A 22,579-nucleotide genomic window follows, 5' to 3' on the forward strand; every position below is an offset into this window, starting at 1 on the left:
ATATTCAGTGATTTAATGAGTACAAACTTTATTCAGTACGAATGCTTAATTCTGGAAGAGAAGATTGGTCCCGAGTGGGACTCAAATCCAAACTCTTGCTTACAGTGTAGACACATTGCCAGTTACACCGCCTGGAATTCTGTCTGATCTTCTCTTCCACGCAGCATAACTAGCGATGCATCTGCACAGCAAGCAGGAGTTATGGGTCAGAATCCAACTCCAGGTTGATCTTTAAAATAACTTAAAAATACCAAGTAAAAGAAGTGTCGTTCTTATGTACATATAATTTGTTCTGTAATAAATTCTTCTAACAATTAATTTTATTTAATCAGTAATATTATAAAGCTTACCACACAGGGAATTTCGACAAATGATATTATGGAGCTGTTTAAAACAAAGAACTGAATATTCGGAGCATGGAAAACTTCTGTTGACAGCTCGTCTCTTGTCAACAAGGGAACGTCGTCAGCCTCGTTGACCAGACTTGTCAGACGAGCGGCACCAACTCCCATTGGAAAGTGTCCCAAGTGATTAACTAAATGCGACATCACCTGTAACATTTATTTAAATTGTTATAAATCTGTTTCTTATATTTTATAAATGATAGTATATAACTAGACTTAAATTTGCCTATTAAATTATTTGTGAAACAAATTAATATACACTAAAAAGATAAATAATTTATAAAAAAATAACATACGACTTTAGCGGCCAATTTTATTATATTAGAGTTTCTTTTCATGTCCATCGGAAGCGTACAAGTTTTAATAAAACTCTCCATGGACGACTTTTCCATATTATTTGCAGATGACAACTTAGGCGAATTGGCAATGCCAACGTGCTCTTTCAAGTTATCATAATGAATGTTGGGATCCACGTCCGGTCCGACCAAGTCCGTCATACTCGTTATCGGTGCAGCTTTTTGTATGTCACTTTTCCCTGAGACTGCAGTATTCAGTACCTAAAATATTTATTAAATACAATTAGGAAAATATAATTTTTTTAAATTTAGAAGAAAATTATTATAATTTTATATATCAATTAAATTTAAATTTTTTAAAAAGTCATAGTCATATTCAACATTTAAGGTTAAATTTAGAATCAAAATTAAATCATACATCAAATTAAAAATCCCTATTTGTTGCATGTCAATTCTACATTTAACTTTTAAAATTTTAATTGTAACTTAATTTAATGATAGTAGTGCTTTAATTCTCATATAGTGGGGTTAAAATGTGCATTTATTAGATTCATAAAACAAAATAAATGTATTCAAATTCACGACAACATAGCAGCGTGAATTGTTTGAATGAAAGTTATGTATTTGAACAAACCACAGCCTCTAACATCATTTCCTTCTCAATCAGAGAACTTTATAATCCAGTGTAAGGCTTTGTAAACTTTTTCCATTTGACACCCTCTTATGTTTGAGATAATTTTACACAATCCTTGGTATATAGGTATATAAAATCACTTGTTGATAATATATCATTCCAAACAGTTCTTTGATACAAATATTATTTTACACTTTATTTAAAATGAAAGCAAATTTGCATACTAATGAGATGGACATGCTTGTTTATTTTTACATAAAGAATTAAATATAAGTCAAATATTTTATACTGGGGACACGGGCATCTTTGACATTTTTTCAGATTCGACCTACATTTTGATTTTATAATAGTCTATACCAAAAATGCCGCTTCGCACAGATGCATAGTACGGTTGTCAAATTTTTTGCTACCACTACATTCAGTTCCACACTTTAAGAAGTCCCAATCTAGCATTAAATTGGATTGTTAAACATAGAAAGTAAATGTAGAGTTACCTGCTTGAAATATTAAATTACTGTTATTGAATATATAATTATTTACTAGTAAGTAAAGAATTTATGATGATAAATTATAAAATACATACTTTGAAGACTGATAACAAAAGTGAATTATTATTTTTTCCCAGTTGGGTTAAAATATTTTGTGGTAAATGCAAGCACCATTCTCCTAAACAGAATATCAACGATAACAGTAACTGAAAAATAAAATGTTTTTATTTTATATTTTATTTTATTCTTATTTTATAAGAATAAAAGTATAAAATGCATGGTTAATTTGCATAAATTTTATATATTTATCTATTCACTAAATAATATATCATACAATATATATGTTTATACATTACAATAGATCAAAATTTTTAAAAAATTAATTTGTTTAAAGTTATATGTCAACACAGAATTACTTTTCATATAATTTAATGTTTGATGATTGTTCATTACTGTATTTTCAAATTTAATAATACTATTTATTTAGAAAGGAAATTAACATAATATTGGCATATTTTGGAGCAGGGGTGGGCAACCTCTTTAAGTGCGCATCCCAAAATTGTCAAATCCGATGCAAAATTTTCTTACACGTCAACCAAAATTTTTGAGAGTATATTATTATTTGGTCCCTTTTAAGAATCAAGAGAGCATTTTCAGATAATCAAAAGTCTGCATACATATATGCAGATTTTTACTTTTGATATATATACATACTTTAGAAATCCAATAAATTTGACAAAATGTGAAAAAAATATATAAAACAAGACAATGGCGAAGAAATTGTTCCACGTCTGGCTATCAGGCAAACGATGCAACAATCAAATAAGGCAAAACTTGAAGTTGGTATATTGCAGAGATAAATGTCTTGGAAATAGGTTGTTTCTTTCATTTTCTTATTAATTACTACTACTAAAACAATTAATAGTGTTTGTTTCTTCATTGCATTTTTATTTAGTGTTGCTATGCTTGATAAAATTGTATTTATATTAAAACTTTCTGAATTACTGGAGGTAATCACATGAAACAAAACCATTAATTACCAGTAACAAAATAACGAAAACGCCGAATGTTTTCATTAATTTGTTATTGATGTTTTCTATCAATACAAGTCAAAACATATAGCTTGATGAAGATGTTGGATATTTACTTTTTAAGGCAAGTCTTGGGTTTCATACCAGAATAAATTCATTTGCATAACAAAGGTTCCCACCCATTATAGGCTAACACAATCAGCTTCAATTCTATTACAAGACATTTGAAGGACTCGACTAAGAGCAAAACTTGTATTTATGGTACCTTCATTTCTCAAAAATAAAAACATTTTCTGTCTCTTTGGAGGCCCAATTCGGTATTAGAACAAAAAAGATGTATTAGTCAACCAAACTTCCTTTATCCGATATATTCAAATGTATTCAATGAAAATGGTGTTATAAGCATAATTTTGCTCTAGTGCTTTAATTTTGTTCCAGCTTCTGTTGGAATTTTATAGACTCGACCAATACACAACAGGAAATGATGCAGCAGTATATAAGAAAACAAATGTCAATCGATGAGGTTCAAACGCGGATCACTTGCAATAACTTATTGCATAGACATCCGACCAACATTCTGTTACTTAAATATTAAATAACAGAATGTTTCATAGTATATCTCAAAAATGTTTATGAATATATAAAATATCTAACAATTTAAATAAGATATTCATAAAAAATCTCCCATTTTACAATTAACAACTTTACATTCTCAACTTTCATAACTATTATAAATTTTCTATTACGACTGTACAGAATGTCATATTTCTACATTGATTGTCTTTTTTTGTGTAGTTAAGAGTATTCTGAGAAACATAATCTTAATATTTAATGTTGAGCTTATGAAAAATACAATGACTTACTTTATGATGTTTCATTTTTTAGCAACTCTTCCAGGTTCATAAAAGTAGAGTCTACCATACACAAATTATAAGCATTTATATATAATTTTGGGATTTTTTATGTAATTTCTGATGCAACTGAAGGGATTTCACATTATTTAATCTAATATCAAAAGAAAAATAAACAAAATCCTTGGTTCTTTATTATACTATTGTCAGTTACTAGAAATTCAATTTTTACATTACAAAAGATAAAGCCGAGAAATTATTTAATGTAGTTCAATTTAATAATCTAGATGGCTGAGGTGGTACAGACATCGGCCCGCCACTCTGGAAACTGGGGATCAAATCTGGGCAGAAAACTCCAAGAATTTTTGTGGGAGATCTGTTCCTAATGTATCTGCTAATTGTAAGAATCGATCTGACTGACTGAAATGTTTGACGGATTAAACAAACTTGCTGGTTAAGATTTGAACATTTTTGCTCCCCCAATCTTAAGTTTTGTTTTTTAATTATCCAATAATATATACATATAAAACACATATCATTCATCATTACGTATAAACTACACAATATATACCTTTAACAATTATTCAATTTTAATGCACAAATGCATTACCAGTAAATTAAAATATCATTGTAAACCAATGATTAACTAAATTTGACATGGTTACCTTTTTGTCGTCATCCGAAGGCGAGTTTTCCAAACACGGTAATAAAGATGCAAGAGTCGATGCTATAATCTATGGTAAAAAAAAATAAAGTGAAACAAATTATGTAAGTAGTTTTAAATAATTTATAACTTAGAATATTATCAACTATTTCTTACAGAAGTAGAAAATTATTGTTCCTTTCTCTATATATCTTCAGTGGCGAAAGTGTGGCTTGTGAGCCACATGCGACTCTTCTACACCCTTATTGTGGCTCCCATGGTCATAAAATATAACATATTCATAAGTAGTATGTCTCAAGTTTATAAAAAGAAATTGTATAATTATATGGTAGTCACCACAAGAGTCTAGAACAGCCATGTGCAGCTCACAGACACAGTTTTGCCGCCATGGATTATACGAGGGCAGACAAACAAATCATTTTGTTTGTGCTTGTAGAGCACAAATGAAATGATTTTCAGAAGCGTGTCAGATGGCATATGGAAGTAACATTCCCCCTCTATGTGCATGCACAGTTTGAGGTTGTTGCGGTCTTTCAGTATATTTTNCCATGGATTATACGAGGGCAGACAAACAAATCATTTTGTTTGTGCTTGTAGAGCACAAATGAAATGATTTTCAGAAGCGTGTCAGATGGCATATGGAAGTAACATTCCCCCTCTATGTGCATGCACAGTTTGAGGTTGTTGCGGTCTTCTTCTTCTTGGTGCCATATCAGATTCCTGACGTCGGCGACACCTGGGGTAGGTTTGTAATCCGCCAAGGTGTATACTAGGGAAAGTTACTACCCAGAGTGGTTTCCCGTTGCCTTCTCTGGGGCGCGATGTTACGCGAGGGGAACTAATGCCTTCCGGGAGGACTTTTATGGGGAACTGGCCTCCTATTTAGTCGTTATTGGCAAGGAGAAAACCCGGAAAACTCCAAGCAGCCAGCCTGTCCGATCGCGGCGCGAACCCACGACCGAACTCCCAGTGTTTAGGGTACGAAGACCACTCGGCCACTGGTGGGCTTGTTGCGGTCATTCAGTATATTTTGAGAAGCGGAAATATGGAGACATGTTCTGGTGCTATGTCAATGCAAGTTAAACAGCATGCTGTTATCGAATTTTTAACTGCTGAAAAAATTACGTTTAAAGGCTGTTTATGGTGACGACGCTGTTGATAGGTCTATTGTAAATTGATGGATAATAAAATTTCGTGGTTGCGAGCCTGGAAAATCCATAATTATTGATGAAACATGCAGTGGAAGACCAATCACTGCCACATACAATTACCGTTACACCTTGTTGCAATGTTTAATTCTTCTCAGTATATACAGACTCTAAAACACCTCTGACGTTGAGTTTGACATGTTAGAGGCAGCCTGACACCAATAATCTTGCAACATGACAATGCTCGTCCACACACCTCGCGCGCAACTGGAGAGGCTCTGTGAAACCTGAAGTTTGAACTGATTCCACACCCTCCTTATTCCCCCGATCTTGCGCCTTGTGATTTTTATTTGTTTCCTCTACTTAAGAGAAACCTCAAGGGTAATCATTACACCTCAAACGATGAGGTGAAGGCAGATTTCAAGTCCTGGATTTGAGAAAACGTGGAAGAATTTTTAGTGTAACTGGCATCTGCACAGTAAGCAGGAGTTGTGGGTTCAAGTCCCGCTCTGGGCCGATTTTTTCTCCCAGCGGTTCTAAATTATTTAAATTAATTAATTTATTTATAATTATTAATGTTAATAAGAGATGGCGCCTAACGCTTACCTCTAGAGCCAAATTGGTTACGTAATTCATTTAGTAATTAGACTTAAACTAGCCCAATAGATTTTCGGCATACGATTGGTGTTTAGCTATATATTATATATTGGGTTTAGCAATGTTTGAAGAATTTTTCAGTGACAGAATCAAAAAACTTGTTACACGTTGGGAGAAATGTGTTAGTCATCATTAAGGCTATGTTGAAAAATAAATATATTATTTTGAAGCTTAAGAATTGTACTTTAATGTACTTTTTGCCCGATCTTGCTATTTGTTTTTGTTCGTGTTCTACAAGTATGTGTGCATTATTTTTCAGCCTGCCCTCATACTATTAACTTTTCTAATTAATTAAACAGATTTTAAATAATCACTGCTTAACATTTATCTAAAAACCTACCTCTATTATTTTTGGAGGAATATCAGGATACTGCTTCACGAAATAATCCGCATGATCGGTCAATAACAACAACATGTCCGAAGAAACTTGAGCCACAGATTTATTATTAAACTAAATTAAGACATAAAATTTTAATTTTTAATTAGCATTAATTTATTTAATAAATGTACTTATTTGGTAAATATATTTATTATAATTTTAACGATGATGAAAATTATTACTAATTATTAAATTCAATAGCTTTAAATTCAATTAAATTCTAAATAGCTTCCTCGGTTTGATACAAAAGAACGACCTTCAATGAGAATCCACTTCTAAATTCACTTTCATTCTTCCATTGTTCATTTGTCCCGTTCAGAGAAACTTTGATTAGAGAACACAAAGCCTGTATGCACTATGAAAACTCTCTCAATTGGTCATTACTCTCCAAACAATGGCAAATTCTATTATGTTATGATAGTTAAATTTTAACTTATTTTTGAAAAAAGTTTAGACTTTCTCCCTAACTAAACAAAATATCCCAAAACTAAAATTAAAGGAAGCAATAAAGTAAACTAAAATAAAGTAAATCAATGTTCTATTCCATCCTTTATGTATCAACATCTCAATCTCAAATATAATGCATAATTTTATCTATTTGATGAGAATATTGCTTCAAGTATCCTACAAACTGATCATACATTCATCTAACAATGCATTCTGTATAAGGTTCGACAAGAGTTTCTACAATTTTATGCACTCCTCTAACAAATGGAAATGCAAAAATTCTTCTTATATGACACATTTTGTTATTTATCTCTGTATTCATCATTTTTTTCATAGTTTAGCAGATGAACTATTAGATAAATTTTATAATGAATTACATGGGATCTTTCAAAAAGAAAGTTACCATTTTAAATTATCATAACTATGTTAATTATTATCCAAGAATTATGCATTGATAGAGTAACCATCCAAGTTTCGTCTCCTGTCTGCATTCAAACGTCTCATTGGCAACTATCTTAGGGAACCCAGGAAAGTCAGGCATTTTCTCTTTTAAAAACAAAGTAGCAGGTTATTTCGGGGAGTTGCATCCTAGTATAGAACACCTTAAACAAAAAAGGTGACTCTGAAGCATTTTGCATTCTGAAGTCCACAAAGGTTGTCATTGTGTAACAGGAATGTTTTGCCTTACATAAGGTGAAACATTCCTGTTGCACAATCACTGGATCACTTTCATATTGTCTGCGAAGCTAAAAAAAATCATTGAGAATCATGTTAAACAATAATGAATGGTTTCAACTTTGTGAACTGTGGAACACAAAATGCTTTATCTGTTGCAGAGTCACCATTTTAGTTCAAGGCACTTCCTACAGGAAACAGACAAAGATGATGTTTGTACACAGACAATAGACAAAACTTTGACAGTTATTCTATCAATTGGTGTATGTTAGATATTTCTCGGATAATAATTAACATGATTATAATGTCTTCCACATCATTTATCATCATATAACACACACAGACAATTCAGTGAATGTCTTTGATTCATGTTGTCTCTTGGGCAAAATGCTTATTATTGTTGCATTAAAAAACTAGAGACTATAATTTTTCATGTTTGTTTTATACTTATATTTTTCATACTGGTTGTTAAAAATGCTACGGTAATTAATTTTTCAATATGTACTAAACTTAATGAAAATTTTTATCCATTTTATATGTAATTATATATGTATGGCTGACTGACATATATATGTATTTATGTATGTATGTATCAGTATGTTGTACCGTTTCAAAGCATAAAAGAATCAATGGCCAAAGATAATGTAACATCTATACAAAAGATTCAAAAAATATGAAACTAGTAGTAAATATACTGTAGCTATTTTTAAATGGACTAATCAGTGTACCTTTAACAATGGAATTTTTAAAAGAATGCTAACAAATGGTACGTTCTTTAAAAATCCTACTGTTAAAAGTGCAGTAATTAGTTGGGCAAAGTTATTACAGTGGCTGGTAAATCATCTTTACTATTTATAGAGTAATACACACAGTCTTGGCAATTAAAAATAAGAAAAAACTATTTTTATATAAAACTTTCTGCAGAATTCTTTCTCAATCTCGCAGAAATCGGTATTCACGAAACACATTTTGTCAAATCACCTTATTAATCGACAAACTGAAATGTATAATTTTTATTAGTAGATTTGCTCTAGAAATTGCAAACTTTTCAACACATCCAAGATGTAAGATGCGTTGTTTAATAATTTCTAATGTTCTAGCATTTGCTGAAGCAAGATTGAAGCCAAAAATTCTTCCTTGGATAGGCTTCTAACAGATGCTTGGATGTATCATCAATTATAAAGAAAATTGATAACTGTCTTTATAAATTACAAATTGTATATGGGGACTTATCTTATAGACTGTCATGTATTTGAACAACAGACTTAAAAACTACAAGGAACTAAAAACAAACCTTCTCCTGACAGCCAAATTTTGTTTCTTCTATTAGGTGTTGCAGCCTATTACAGAATTCTTAATTAAGAGTCATAATCAGTGTACTGTACTGTGATTGCACAAAATGGACAATTTCAAGCAGCATCATAAACGCATGAAATTTTGCTTTTAAATTGGGGATAACAGGCACAGAGACTGTTGAAATGGTTGAGAAAACTTTAAAGAATATGTTGTAACACATTCAAAGATTTATGAGTGGTATAACAGATTTAAAAGCAATCGATTGTTGTTCAATTTTATTATGTTTTTAAATTAAATACAGAGTATAAAATACAAATTCCAAAACTGTTTATTTTGGACATTGACCACAAAAAAATTTGAAAATATGCATACATATGTATACTATCGTTTTCTGTCAGAAATATTAAAAAATCTTTGATACATTGAGTGAAAAAAGAAAGCATAAATAACAGCATTGATTTACATTAGACTGAACAGCATAGTACCAAAGCTTTCAATATTAGATTGAGTGTATGCAGTCGGCTGCAACAACCATTTTGTAAGCAAAGCCAATTTCTAATTGATACCGTTTTCTTACAAAGCCATTATATGCATGAAAAATTATGCATATCAAAACAACCAAAGAAACAAGGATATTATAGCTAAGCATATATTTAGAAGAATTTGCACAATGTTATTTAAATTCAAATTTCTGATGGCAAATCAGTAGAAACAAATCCAAGTTTGAATATAGTTAATCGGAGTCTCCAACCTCTAAGCTTTTCATAAGTGGTCTCAATTTTCATCTATCTAATCCCATTCTCGAGATTAACAAAGGACAGAGAGATGATAGTGGAAACATATAGGTCTGCAATTTGAAAACTGCAGCCCAATAAGACATCAAGTAATTTGTCAAGACATACACTAATTGAAGAATTTAATAAATTATTCTACTGAACTGCAATCTTCTAGATACAAAAGCAAATAAATGGAAGGTTGCTAGTAAGTTTCCAAACAAACAATCTGCCAAATTACTTTCTAATCACTAAATCAACCATATAATAGCCCAACAACTTGAGAGATTGTTTGGTTTAGAGTTGTTGATGTATACAAATTGCGCAATCCTTCAGAAAGGTCCACCATCGAAATTTTCGAGATTTTGAGAACAATACTAAATATCGAGTATTCTTTACTTCTTTAAAGAATTGTCAACAAAGAAAGTCGTTTTCCTGGAACACTTGCATACATAAGTCAGGATGAAATATATTTTCCATAATTGAAAAAAAAAAATCTTTGAGAGATGATGTATAGAAAAAAAGCAAAATTGCTAGAGTAGGTTTTGCCACCAAAACCACTAGAAAACAGGGAAAGGTCACTAAAGCTTCTAGCAAACCCTCAGAACAAAAATAACAATAAATTCAGATCACCTCGTCACTTCATTAAACGTTTAGCTCAGAAGAGAAAGATTAGTGTTAGAAAATTTCTCAATTTCTCTAATTAGTTTAGTTATTATATTACTTTGTTTATTTTATATTTTAAGCCATTAGGATATTTTATTTACATATTTATAACTATGACTGAAAATTAATAAATGTTTAGTTTCAGTGTATTATTCTACTTTGATTTTAACTAAATTTTATTAATTTAATTTGTATTATTTTTGATGTTTTATAATGCTCTCTCCAAAAATTCTGATTTTAATCCTTCAATTAAGAATTTAAACTAGATTTAGTAGAATTTTTATGACAAGTACATGGAAACAACAGAAATCTGGCACTTGAATCTTTCATAAGTATTTTTGCATGTTTTAATAAAGTAGCTTACATATTTAAAAATTGGAAATAAAAGAATTACAAATAAAGTAATTTAAGTTTCAATTATATTTTGTATTTATATATTATGAATTATTTCACTTTTCAGTTATTTTACAGAGTTTAATTTATCTGCATTTAGTATTCTTCTATTCTGAATCAAACAAATTAGTTTAATTTATTATAATTTTAATCTTAAATTTTTATTTAAATTAATAGTATCATATTAATACACTAATTTTCAGTCTATGACAAAGTATCTTTCTTATAGTTTATTTATTATTTCATTGTAGAACTAAATCGAATTCATTTATTTTTATTCCTTCTGGAGTTGATTTTAAATTACTTTCTTCATATAATAGTTAAAATAATACACTGTTTTTCATAAATTCTTTGCTTGATTTGATATGTCAATGTATGGCACTGACATCCTAAGGGTTGCCCAGTTTTAATTTTGCACCATTGTGGTAGATATGACAATCAATCTAACTAATATGCGTGAAAGATGTTAATAAAATTACCCATAAAAACAAATCATAAGAATCTAGATTAGATTTGGATTCAAATTCTTCACAATAATGGGACAGTATCTTGCCACACAGCCATCAAATCAATAATTTCTTTTTTTTTTCTGCTGTATTAATGTTGAGAAAATTTATTATTTAATTGTATTATTTTTATTGCATGTTAAGCTATGTTAATCAGATAATTTTTAATAATTGCAAGTGCACATGATAGCTTGATTTATTCATAAAAAAACCTCCTCTCTTGATAAAAAAAGCACAAATAATTGTTAATATTTTTATTTAATTTAACCTTTATTTATGTGAGATTTTCATTTCCGAATTTAAATAAATGTAACTACAAAGATTAGTCAAATTAAATCATTATTTAGTTAAAATTATGAGTATATTAATCAACTATGTTACATTATGTTAAATAAGAAACATGTTTTAATAATATTAAATAAAAGATTTTTAAAATATTTTACTAAATAACTCTATACCTTGAGTGATTTATTTAATCCTTTTCTAAAACCATTGGTCACTGGAAGCTTCAATGTGGTTAGTGTAAGAAAAAAATGTACCCATGCATAGTCAGCAGAAATAAACCATGCAAATAAAGAAGCAACAAGCAAGGTAAAAAAAAAGATGAAAATAAATAAATTAATAATAGTGAGAGTAAATAAAAAAAAAANATAAAAAATTGCAAAGTAGGAACCCTACTTAAAGGAAGATGTAAGAATTTATACCAAAAAAAAGCATTTTATAGTCATAACAAATATGCAAAATAGAATTAATGAATAGAATTTTCAAAATATTTCATTCAAAATATCTTCTAATGCCGTTATATTCAAAAGAACACACTCATCTATAATTGAGAAAAAATTCAAATGTACAATGAAACTTGGTTTTGTAAGTCTCTCCTCAGAATAACTTCAGAATATCAAATTACTTTTGAAAATTTTATAACAGAATTGATTTTCAGGTAAATTAAAAAAAAAATAAATATGAATAAGCAAGTTTTGAGAACACTTCATTGAAATAATTCAAAGATATTTATTTATTTATTTTTCTCTAAACTAAGGATTTTGCATTTATTTAATAAAATGTAAAGTAAATAATAAGCAGTTATATAAATAGAAATAGAAGTAATTTCTTGAGGTATTAGTTTCAAGAAATCTTATTTTTTTTTCGAAGAAAATACTNAAGCTTCAATGTGGTTAGTGTAAGAAAAAAATGTACCCATGCATAGTCAGCAGAAATAAACCATGCAAATAAAGAAGCAACAAGCAAGGTAAAAAAAAAGATGAAAATAAATAAATTAATAATAGTGAGAGTAAATAAAAAAAAAAGAAAAATAAAAACCAAACTCCAAAATATATAAGTATTGAAAGATAATTTAAAATATAATAAAAAATAAACTGCATTTACTAGAAACAAATTAATTCGTTCAAACATTTACAATTTTTCTCTATAAAAATGATGAAATTACTCACCCTAATGGCAGTTAAAAGTATATTTATAGCTTCTTTGATGCGTGGATGGGAAGTCTTGTGCAACAGTTCTTCATATATGAAAATACCTAATGAACTAATAGCTATGCATCTAAAATAACAGAATACGTTTTATTAATAAATGTTTTCTAAAATTAAAGTATTGAGTTTTATAAAGGTAAGTCATAATGCCAATTATTTTTTTATATAAATTAAATGCATATATACTATGTAAGAATTACCTTGCGAGACCTGCCGGTTCTCGTTTTCCTGATCTAAGCAAAATACTTATAACATGTTCCTAAGAAATAAAATTATATCAGATTAATATTTATACTTATAAACACACATCTTAAGAACTTAATTTAAGAATATTTACAGTTAAATTAATATAAAAATTCCAATTGCAAAAGTATATTCCTTAGTTACTTATTTTTAACAAATATACTCAAATATCATATATTATAGTCTAATAATTTGGCAATTTATTTAGCTTTAACTATAAATTGGGCCGATTTAATGTTCATATATACTTAATATATAAATATGAAGATAACATTCAGTATTATTATTAAAACTATAAATTCCATTCAAAATTAATTCTGTTTGTTTATTTAAAACTTACTTTTACATCTGTACAATTCATGCAAACTAGATCTGTCGGAGAAGGCTGAAGAACGGGCATATCACCGAATGCATTAGGAAAACACAAGAGTGAACCTAAAATTGATAAAGCTTCAGTACGTGGAACCTAAACAAGTAAGGAAATTATTCAGATTAATGCAAAACAAAACAAGAACAACTTAAAAAAATTATACTCACTCCTTTCACTTCGTTAGAAGATGCAATCGTATTAGCCGCAAATATTAAATCTAATAATAGTAACGTACATCCCGGCAATCCTACTGCAAATATTTTTGGACCGCAATATTTTACAATAGTGTTTATAATTTCCTGAAACAAAACATTTTAAAATAATATTTTAATTAAGATTACTTTAATAATCATCGTGTGTTAACGATAATTACTCTGTAAATGTACTCCTAGAATGTACAGTACAAAAAAAAGTGAGCAAAAAAAAAGGGCATGCTATAATCGAACCAAAGCAAGATGTAAACTCTACAATTCAAGCACGAAAGTTGAAGCCAGGCATATTATTTAATACAGCAGACTGATTTCACGACACTATGTTGCTATAACAAGTATAATAGAAGCTCAACGCTGCGAAACTGAATTCAATGGGACATATCATCGCTAAACGGAGCACACCCAAATAAATTACCAACATACATCATCTCAATCTGCATAAAGGAATAGAACGCATTCATATTTATTGATGACCAGTTTTTTTTTCTTAGGCTTTTTTGCATCTAGTTTTTGCAAGCGAGGCTCAACACAGGGATGAAACCATATACCATGCATACAATTCAGGCACAAATACAAACAACAATACAACAATATAAATGAGTTTCTAATATAATATAATATTTTAGAAACACATTGGATATGACACGCTGCAAATATGAAAATGGAAAAATTTACAATTAATGTAAATCGTAAATTCTCCGAAGACATTAAAATTCATGCAATACGAACATAAAAATTTCATGGAGTTATTTTAATATATTATATATGCAAAGGTAGTAGTGTTGCAAATTTTGTAGACAGCCTTATGCCATGTTTTCGTTCATTTAATACCAATCTTTAACACGAATGAATGATAAATTTTCGAATATATTATACAATATTCCTATAAACTTGATTAAAGAATTTATTAATAAAAACAAACGATTTAAATAATAAATTGTTATCTTATATTCGAGTTTTAGTATCTAAAATAAAAATTGCTTGACAATTACTTCTATCAAACAGTTTAGAAAACAAAACTAATCTTGTTATAATAAATATGAATTGATTNATTTCATTGTAGAACTAAATCGAATTCATTTATTTTTATTCCTTCTGGAGTTGATTTTAAATTACTTTCTTCATATAATAGTTAAAATAATACACTGTTTTTCATAAATTCTTTGCTTGATTTGATATGTCAATGTATGGCACTGACATCCTAAGGGTTGCCCAGTTTTAATTTTGCACCATTGTGGTAGATATGACAATCAATCTAACTAATATGCGTGAAAGATGTTAATAAAATTACCCATAAAAACAAATCATAAGAATCTAGATTAGATTTGGATTCAAATTCTTCACAATAATGGGACAGTATCTTGCCACACAGCCATCAAATCAATAATTTCTTTTTTTTTTCTGCTGTATTAATGTTGAGAAAATTTATTATTTAATTGTATTATTTTTATTGCATGTTAAGCTATGTTAATCAGATAATTTTTAATAATTGCAAGTGCACATGATAGCTTGATTTATTCATAAAAAAACCTCCTCTCTTGATAAAAAAAGCACAAATAATTGTTAATATTTTTATTTAATTTAACCTTTATTTATGTGAGATTTTCATTTCCGAATTTAAATAAATGTAACTACAAAGATTAGTCAAATTAAATCATTATTTAGTTAAAATTATGAGTATATTAATCAACTATGTTACATTATGTTAAATAAGAAACATGTTTTAATAATATTAAATAAAAGATTTTTAAAATATTTTACTAAATAACTCTATACCTTGAGTGATTTATTTAATCCTTTTCTAAAACCATTGGTCACTGGAAGCTTCAATGTGGTTAGTGTAAGAAAAAAATGTACCCATGCATAGTCAGCAGAAATAAACCATGCAAATAAAGAAGCAACAAGCAAGGTAAAAAAAAAGATGAAAATAAATAAATTAATAATAGTGAGAGTAAATAAAAAAAAAAGAAAAATAAAAACCAAACTCCAAAATATATAAGTATTGAAAGATAATTTAAAATATAATAAAAAATAAACTGCATTTACTAGAAACAAATTAATTCGTTCAAACATTTACAATTTTTCTCTATAAAAATGATGAAATTACTCACCCTAATGGCAGTTAAAAGTATATTTATAGCTTCTTTGATGCGTGGATGGGAAGTCTTGTGCAACAGTTCTTCATATATGAAAATACCTAATGAACTAATAGCTATGCATCTAAAATAACAGAATACGTTTTATTAATAAATGTTTTCTAAAATTAAAGTATTGAGTTTTATAAAGGTAAGTCATAATGCCAATTATTTTTTTATATAAATTAAATGCATATATACTATGTAAGAATTACCTTGCGAGACCTGCCGGTTCTCGTTTTCCTGATCTAAGCAAAATACTTATAACATGTTCCTAAGAAATAAAATTATATCAGATTAATATTTATACTTATAAACACACATCTTAAGAACTTAATTTAAGAATATTTACAGTTAAATTAATATAAAAATTCCAATTGCAAAAGTATATTCCTTAGTTACTTATTTTTAACAAATATACTCAAATATCATATATTATAGTCTAATAATTTGGCAATTTATTTAGCTTTAACTATAAATTGGGCCGATTTAATGTTCATATATACTTAATATATAAATATGAAGATAACATTCAGTATTATTATTAAAACTATAAATTCCATTCAAAATTAATTCTGTTTGTTTATTTAAAACTTACTTTTACATCTGTACAATTCATGCAAACTAGATCTGTCGGAGAAGGCTGAAGAACGGGCATATCACCGAATGCATTAGGAAAACACAAGAGTGAACCTAAAATTGATAAAGCTTCAGTACGTGGAACCTAAACAAGTAAGGAAATTATTCAGATTAATGCAAAACAAAACAAGAACAACTTAAAAAAATTATACTCACTCCTTTCACTTCGTTAGAAGATGCAATCGTATTAGCCGCAAATATTAAATCTAATAATAGTAACGTACATCCCGGCAATCCTACTGCAAATATTTTTGGACCGCAATATTTTACAATAGTGTTTATAATTTCCTGAAACAAAACATTTTAAAATAATATTTTAATTACAATACTTTCAAAAGATTGATGTTAATTAATCATTTTTCTAGAATATTAAGTTTAATAATAGAATAATTTCTCATATTGCATTTGTACAACAAATTAATTTCTTTTTACTTTCATATTTATCATACGTTTTATAATTATTGTCATATTATGTTAATAATAATGGAATATTGAAGTGTAGTGAAATATTATTAAAGATTATTATTATTAATATACAGGCAACTTTAATCAATGCAAAATTAGTTAACACTTCTTGTTACACATAATGGGAAACCAAACACTTCCCATTTTACACATAATGTAATTATTCAAACTTCTGGAAAACAAGTTAAAAATTCAAGTTTTATCAACAACTATTGTTTTGTTTGTTAAATACTTGTCTAATTTATCACTATTGCATATTTTTCCAATCATTTTTAACTAGTCAAGTCTCCAATTATGAGAAAATCTAACGGTAACAATCACAATTATGCAAATACATTGCAATCTTAAACGTGCTGAATGCAGTGTTACGTACAGTACAGTAGAGCACCAATTATCCGAATACTGATCAACTGAAACATCAGTTAACTGAATACGTTCCAGTTGGCAAATTCAAATTTCCGCTAGTGTTGTGGCACTGCAATATTTGGCTATGTCTTGGGCTACTCCAATATTATTTTTGTTAGTGTGCATGTTTTAGCTGGCAGCAATGGCATGACCATGAGAGGGTACAGTACTTAAGGATGTGCCAGTATTTGAACAAGGCTTTTTCTCCCCCCATTGTAATTGGTGAGTTTTGCTTGTTTTGTGTGGTGTTTTTCTGAGGATTGTATGTAGTGCCGAATTGGAACGTTTTTGATACTAGATTAACTTCTGAAATATAATTTTTTTTGTTTTTATATTTTTCAATATATTTATTTTGTTTGTGCAAAATAAAGAAATAGTTTAATGATACAATAGCCACAATTATTATTTTTTAAAATTTTTATTAGGCTTAACATAAATGAAAACTCAACGCAAAGCAACACGCAACGAAGAAAACTTTCAACATGGGATAGGTTAATATATTTTTTCGTACATGATCAGTTATCTGAACAACCCGTCCTGAATTGTTTCGGATAATTGATGCTCTACTGTAATAACATTAACACCTTAAGACATTTGTGATATGCCAATATATTTATACTTTTTTTGAATATTAATAACTATCAGTCTGTAATATAAACTATGTAGGTAATATATTTTTAAAATGATTCTTTTATATTTATTTACTGCATCTAATGAATCTAAGAAGCACCGACTCAATGTGATCAAAAGGCTTTAATTAAGCTTAACTATTTATTTATGATTATATTGTTCAGTATGCCAATAAAATTAAACTAAGGAAAATTTTCTGTAATATGTAACATAATTGAATAATTCTGAATTAGCAAAATGAGTGTATATTTTACTTATACTTAAAATACTTAAAGACCAAATTAAACAAAACCTGAGGTAGAAAATGATTAATTAGATATAAATATGGAAAAGTTTCTCTTTTCTTTTAATGTTTTAGCAATAAGAATCTTTACAAAATATATAATTATAAAGAATAAAGAGATATGCATATTTTAAAACTTAATTTATTATTTAAATAACTAAAATTATATTTTATTTTATATATATTATAAACGTGTCATTAATTTACCTGATTAGTTCCAACCAAGCCATAGTGAAGTGTCTTATAGAACTGAATGAGGTAATCTCTGGAGAAGGGTATATCTTGTCGTTGTAAAGTTAAAATGCACAACAATTTGTAAGCAAGAATTTTACCTTGATGATATTCATCCGGTAAATTAATTGCCTGTAATAAATGTAATTTTCTTTACCATCTGGATTTAATTATTGTATTTATTAACTATAAAATGCAATAAGATTTAATGTATGTATTGGTAAACCCAATGAATTATAAATAAATGAAATATTTTCAGTTAAATAAAAAAGAAATAGCATCTGGAATACATTTGCATTAAGATTTATTTATGTAGATTTGCTAATTTAAATAAAAAAAATTTAATCATAATTGTAAACGAGTACAATCAATCACCTAATATAATAAAAGTAACAGATCTTACTTTACCTGAAACAACCAGGATGTAATAATATGTAGAGGAGGAACAAATTCAGACGGCGGAGGGCTACTCTGATTATCAACAGTCACTCCGAGATTATTTCTTATCTAAAATAATATAAACATTTTGCTATTTAAATTAGAAAAATAAACTAAAAACTGTCTGAAATTAATTATATACCTTTATTAACAAATCAGATAATTCAACAAGATATTCCATAACTTGAGCATGGATAACAGGATCAATAATTTTATTTATATCTCCTAAGGCACCGAGCATGCGCCTCCACAGTACGACGGCAACGTCTGGTAACCAACCGCGTCCCGTTCCTCCGGCCATCACGCTCTTCGGTTCCAAAATGTTTCCAACCTCTAAAATAGATTTTACTGTTTTAAAATTTTGACAATTATTTCTGATGTAGTTACAAATCAACACATTTACAAATTATACAAATTTTTCTAACAATTATCGATTTATTTATTAATTTAAAACATTAAAATATAAAATTTACATTCATTTTCATTTATTCATTCATTATGTTTTGTTTGACAGAGTCCATTTTTCATGTGTATTTAGTTTGTGTTGTGTATAAATATTATAGCTAACATCTCTAACTCAATCTCTTACATATAACATAAGGTAATACATTTTTTTTATTAATAGTTAACTTTAATAATTATAATGTTCATTTTTTAGTTAAAATTATTTTAGAAAAAAAATTAAAACCATAAAAGCACACAATGGATAAACTTATTAGTAAACGAGAATATGATTCTAGGCAAAATATAAATAGAGCAAGTATAAGTGGAAGCAGTACAATGAAATCGCAGCAAATACGTCTCATACAGAAGACAAAATTATACTTCTGCAAATATTGTCTATTAATTTTTCTTATTTTATTAATATTTAAGTTTCAATTTTACATGAACCAATGAGGAAGAATGTCGCATTCCACAATGTCTTGTATGTGGAGAAAAACTGTCCAGTAATGCAACAGTTCTTGCTAAGTTGAAACTTCATCTTACTGCAATTCCAATTTTGCTTCAAAACTAAAGATTATTTCAAAAGATTGTTGGACATGCAAGCTAAACAAGTAAAATATTTTAAAAAACTGTTAAAATTTTCAATAAGGCAATCAACTCAAATTATATAAAGTAACTGAATTAATTACTATAAAGTTAAAACCATGTACAGTTCTAGCACAGGATCTCTTATTTTACCTGTATGTTGTGAAATAGTAAGAATTATATTTGGCAATGAAGCAAAATAAAAAATTATGAAAATTCTTTATTCAAACAATATAATAAAAAAGTGTGTCAAATTATATTGTGAAAACAGTTAACTTTCCAAACATTTTGCTTTACAAATTGACTAGTCCATTGACATTAGCAGTAAAGTTAATATACTTGGATTCATTCATTTCATTAGTGAAAACAAAGTAGGAATTAATTTCTATGCCACAGAGAACTTACCAAATGTATGGCAGAATAAGATATTTTCAACTACTATGTCATATTTTGAAAAATTTAATATATCAGGAAACGGCATATTAAATAGGAATAATACCATTATAATAGAACATTTAATATTATTAGAAAAAAGGCTTACAAGTTACTTCCTTACCTAAAGTTTAGAAAATCACAACTGGATACAAAATTTGCAGTTAGTACACCAAATTGTGAATTATACAAGAAGAACAATTCGTTATTTTGTCAATAGTACTTTAAAATGGAAAATCTCTGAAATAACTCTTGAGGAATTCTAGATGTTTGTCCAGGTCAAATATTCATCTCTCTCCACAAGAGCATTGAAAATTTTGTTACAGTTTTCAACATCGTATTTGTATGAGCTCAGTTTCTCAACATTAACCAATATAAAAACTAAATACCAGAAAAGATTTACTAAAATACATGAAAACAAGAAAAATTATTATTCCATTCATTCAAGTTGAGATCTCATGCACCTTTTATAATATATCAAATGTACATAAAAACTATCTGCACTATCTCAACAAATTAAACAGACCCATTTGAAAATTTAGATTATTTGAAATATTGATAACACTTTCAAAAAATGTTTATGACAAACTACATTTTCTCCTGCTACTCTTTGGACACTATATAATATATATAATATTTTTTTCAAAAATGCCTTTGGAAAATAAAGTGTCTTATACACTGGTGCATCATATACATCAGCAAATACAGTAACTTAATAGTTGTAGTATACTCACTACAGAGAATGAAATTAATTTAGTGTTACATATTCATTTTGCGTAAATTTTTATAAATGATAAAAATAAAAACTTCGTCTTATATGCGAGTAAATATGGTATAATATTTACTCGCATATATACACATATAATATGGTATAATATTTACTCGCATATAAGGCGAAGTTTTTATTCATTTATCACAGCTTCAAATTCCTAGATTGTCCTATATGCGCAAGCAAAAGATTCTTTGCATTTTTTGCAAATAATTTTTGTGAACCGTGTATTCACATTTTTTACCGGATGCCCACCCTCTGGTGTTTAAAAACATAAGTATTTTATCTGAGTCATTTGAATCGTTCTTGTATACTGTCAGGAGTAAAGATGAATAGCAATAGGAAAAGCAAAGCTTTTGAATTGAATTCCAGATTGAAATTTCAAAATCACATAAGAGCACAATATAAGTTTTATCCATTCCCACATGAAAACAGATGATTATTTGGAGAAACTCATGAGCCTGATCAATGGAGAGTGGATTTGACTGTTAAGAATTGGCAAAAGAAGGTTCCAGATTGTCCAGCTTCACATTAACAAATAAAGTTGTCAATTTTACCAGATTTTTCCTTAAAGTTTAAAATGCCAGTAATTTTTGCAAGACAATATGTGAATTTACATTCATATGATATTTTACTTGTGATTAAACAAAATAAAATTAGAATTGTGTTAATAAATCTAATTTTCTGTATTTTGATCTTTAAAGTCCCACCTCGTCTTATATGCAAGTAAATATGGTATATAATTATTTTAAATGTTTTTGAATTTGAAAAATGTCACAAAATATTAAACCTAAAAGTATGTTAACCTACCTTTCTTCCTCTTTTCAGATAGACCTAATGAAAACATATTATTTTATTCTAATCCTATCTACAATGTGACAATGAATTACAATATTAATTAAAATTAAAGTCACAAACACACATTAGAAATTTAGGAAATTTGTAATTTTCAAATTTTAAATTAAAAATGTAGTATATCATTTTGCAGCATTACCAGAAGTATTACAGGAATTCTCTGAACTGTTAACCATCACTTCAATTTGCATTGGGGAATCTTTAATGCTTGTATTTTCTAATCCGCTGGACGGAGTCGGAGATGGAGATCTACTTCTAAATTCTGATGATTCGGACAGACATGGTGATTCGGCTATAAAACAATTTGTTTTGTTACATGTTTAACTGCATATAAAATATTTAATAGCAAATTTTATTTACCTCTCTGCGATAAATAATCAAGCGACTTGCTTTTTGTACAATGGTAAATACCCTTTGGTGAGCAATGTTCTTGAATATAATCTTCTGCCGAAGCAAGTATTCTAAAAACTTCATCTTCCATACCAGCTGGAATTCCTGTTATTGCTATTATACAGAAATTTCAATTTAAAATTAAATTCTTATAATTTAACATTAACGAAGATAATTCTTATTATTTTTTATATAAAAATAATCATTTATACAAAATGCATACATGAATCTAATGATTAAAAACAGAAAATCCAC

At 28.2% G+C, this 22,579-nt stretch overlaps 1 protein-coding gene across 6 annotated transcripts in view; it reads right to left on the bottom strand.

Annotated features, from left to right (window-relative positions):
* Positions 1-22,579, bottom strand: part of LOC111639263 (ral GTPase-activating protein subunit alpha-1-like) — a 38,715-nt gene that overhangs the window by 9,853 nt on the left and 6,283 nt on the right. For 2 of the 6 annotated variants that reach the window (XM_023385091.1, XM_023385089.1), the window contains exons 9-24: positions 22,295-22,438; positions 22,074-22,226; positions 21,890-21,913; positions 18,992-19,182; positions 18,820-18,918; positions 18,388-18,543; positions 16,554-16,685; positions 16,357-16,482; positions 15,974-16,032; positions 15,735-15,843; positions 11,767-11,814; positions 6,514-6,624; positions 4,370-4,438; positions 1,918-2,028; positions 701-961; positions 351-551 (exon numbers count right to left, since the gene is read on the bottom strand). In XM_023385091.1, coding sequence (XP_023240859.1) covers positions 351-551; positions 701-961; positions 1,918-2,028; positions 4,370-4,438; positions 6,514-6,624; positions 11,767-11,814; positions 15,735-15,843; positions 15,974-16,032; positions 16,357-16,482; positions 16,554-16,685; positions 18,388-18,543; positions 18,820-18,918; positions 18,992-19,182; positions 21,890-21,913; positions 22,074-22,226; positions 22,295-22,438 — 1,994 coding nt within the window. Of the gene's footprint in view, positions 1-350; positions 552-700; positions 962-1,917; positions 2,029-4,369; positions 4,439-6,513; positions 6,625-11,766; positions 11,815-15,399; positions 15,448-15,734; positions 15,844-15,973; positions 16,033-16,356; positions 16,483-16,553; positions 16,686-18,387; positions 18,544-18,819; positions 18,919-18,991; positions 19,183-21,889; positions 21,914-22,073; positions 22,227-22,294; positions 22,439-22,579 lie in introns of all 6 variants that reach the window. The other 4 variants (XM_023385090.1, XM_023385093.1, XM_023385094.1 and 1 more) reach the window with 4 other exon arrangements.

Source organism: Centruroides sculpturatus, unplaced genomic scaffold (genome assembly GCF_000671375.1).
Source record: "Centruroides sculpturatus isolate CEXI.00-Female unplaced genomic scaffold, Cexi_2.0 scaffold1324, whole genome shotgun sequence".
Classification (NCBI taxonomy): Eukaryota; Metazoa; Arthropoda; class Arachnida; order Scorpiones; family Buthidae; genus Centruroides; species Centruroides sculpturatus.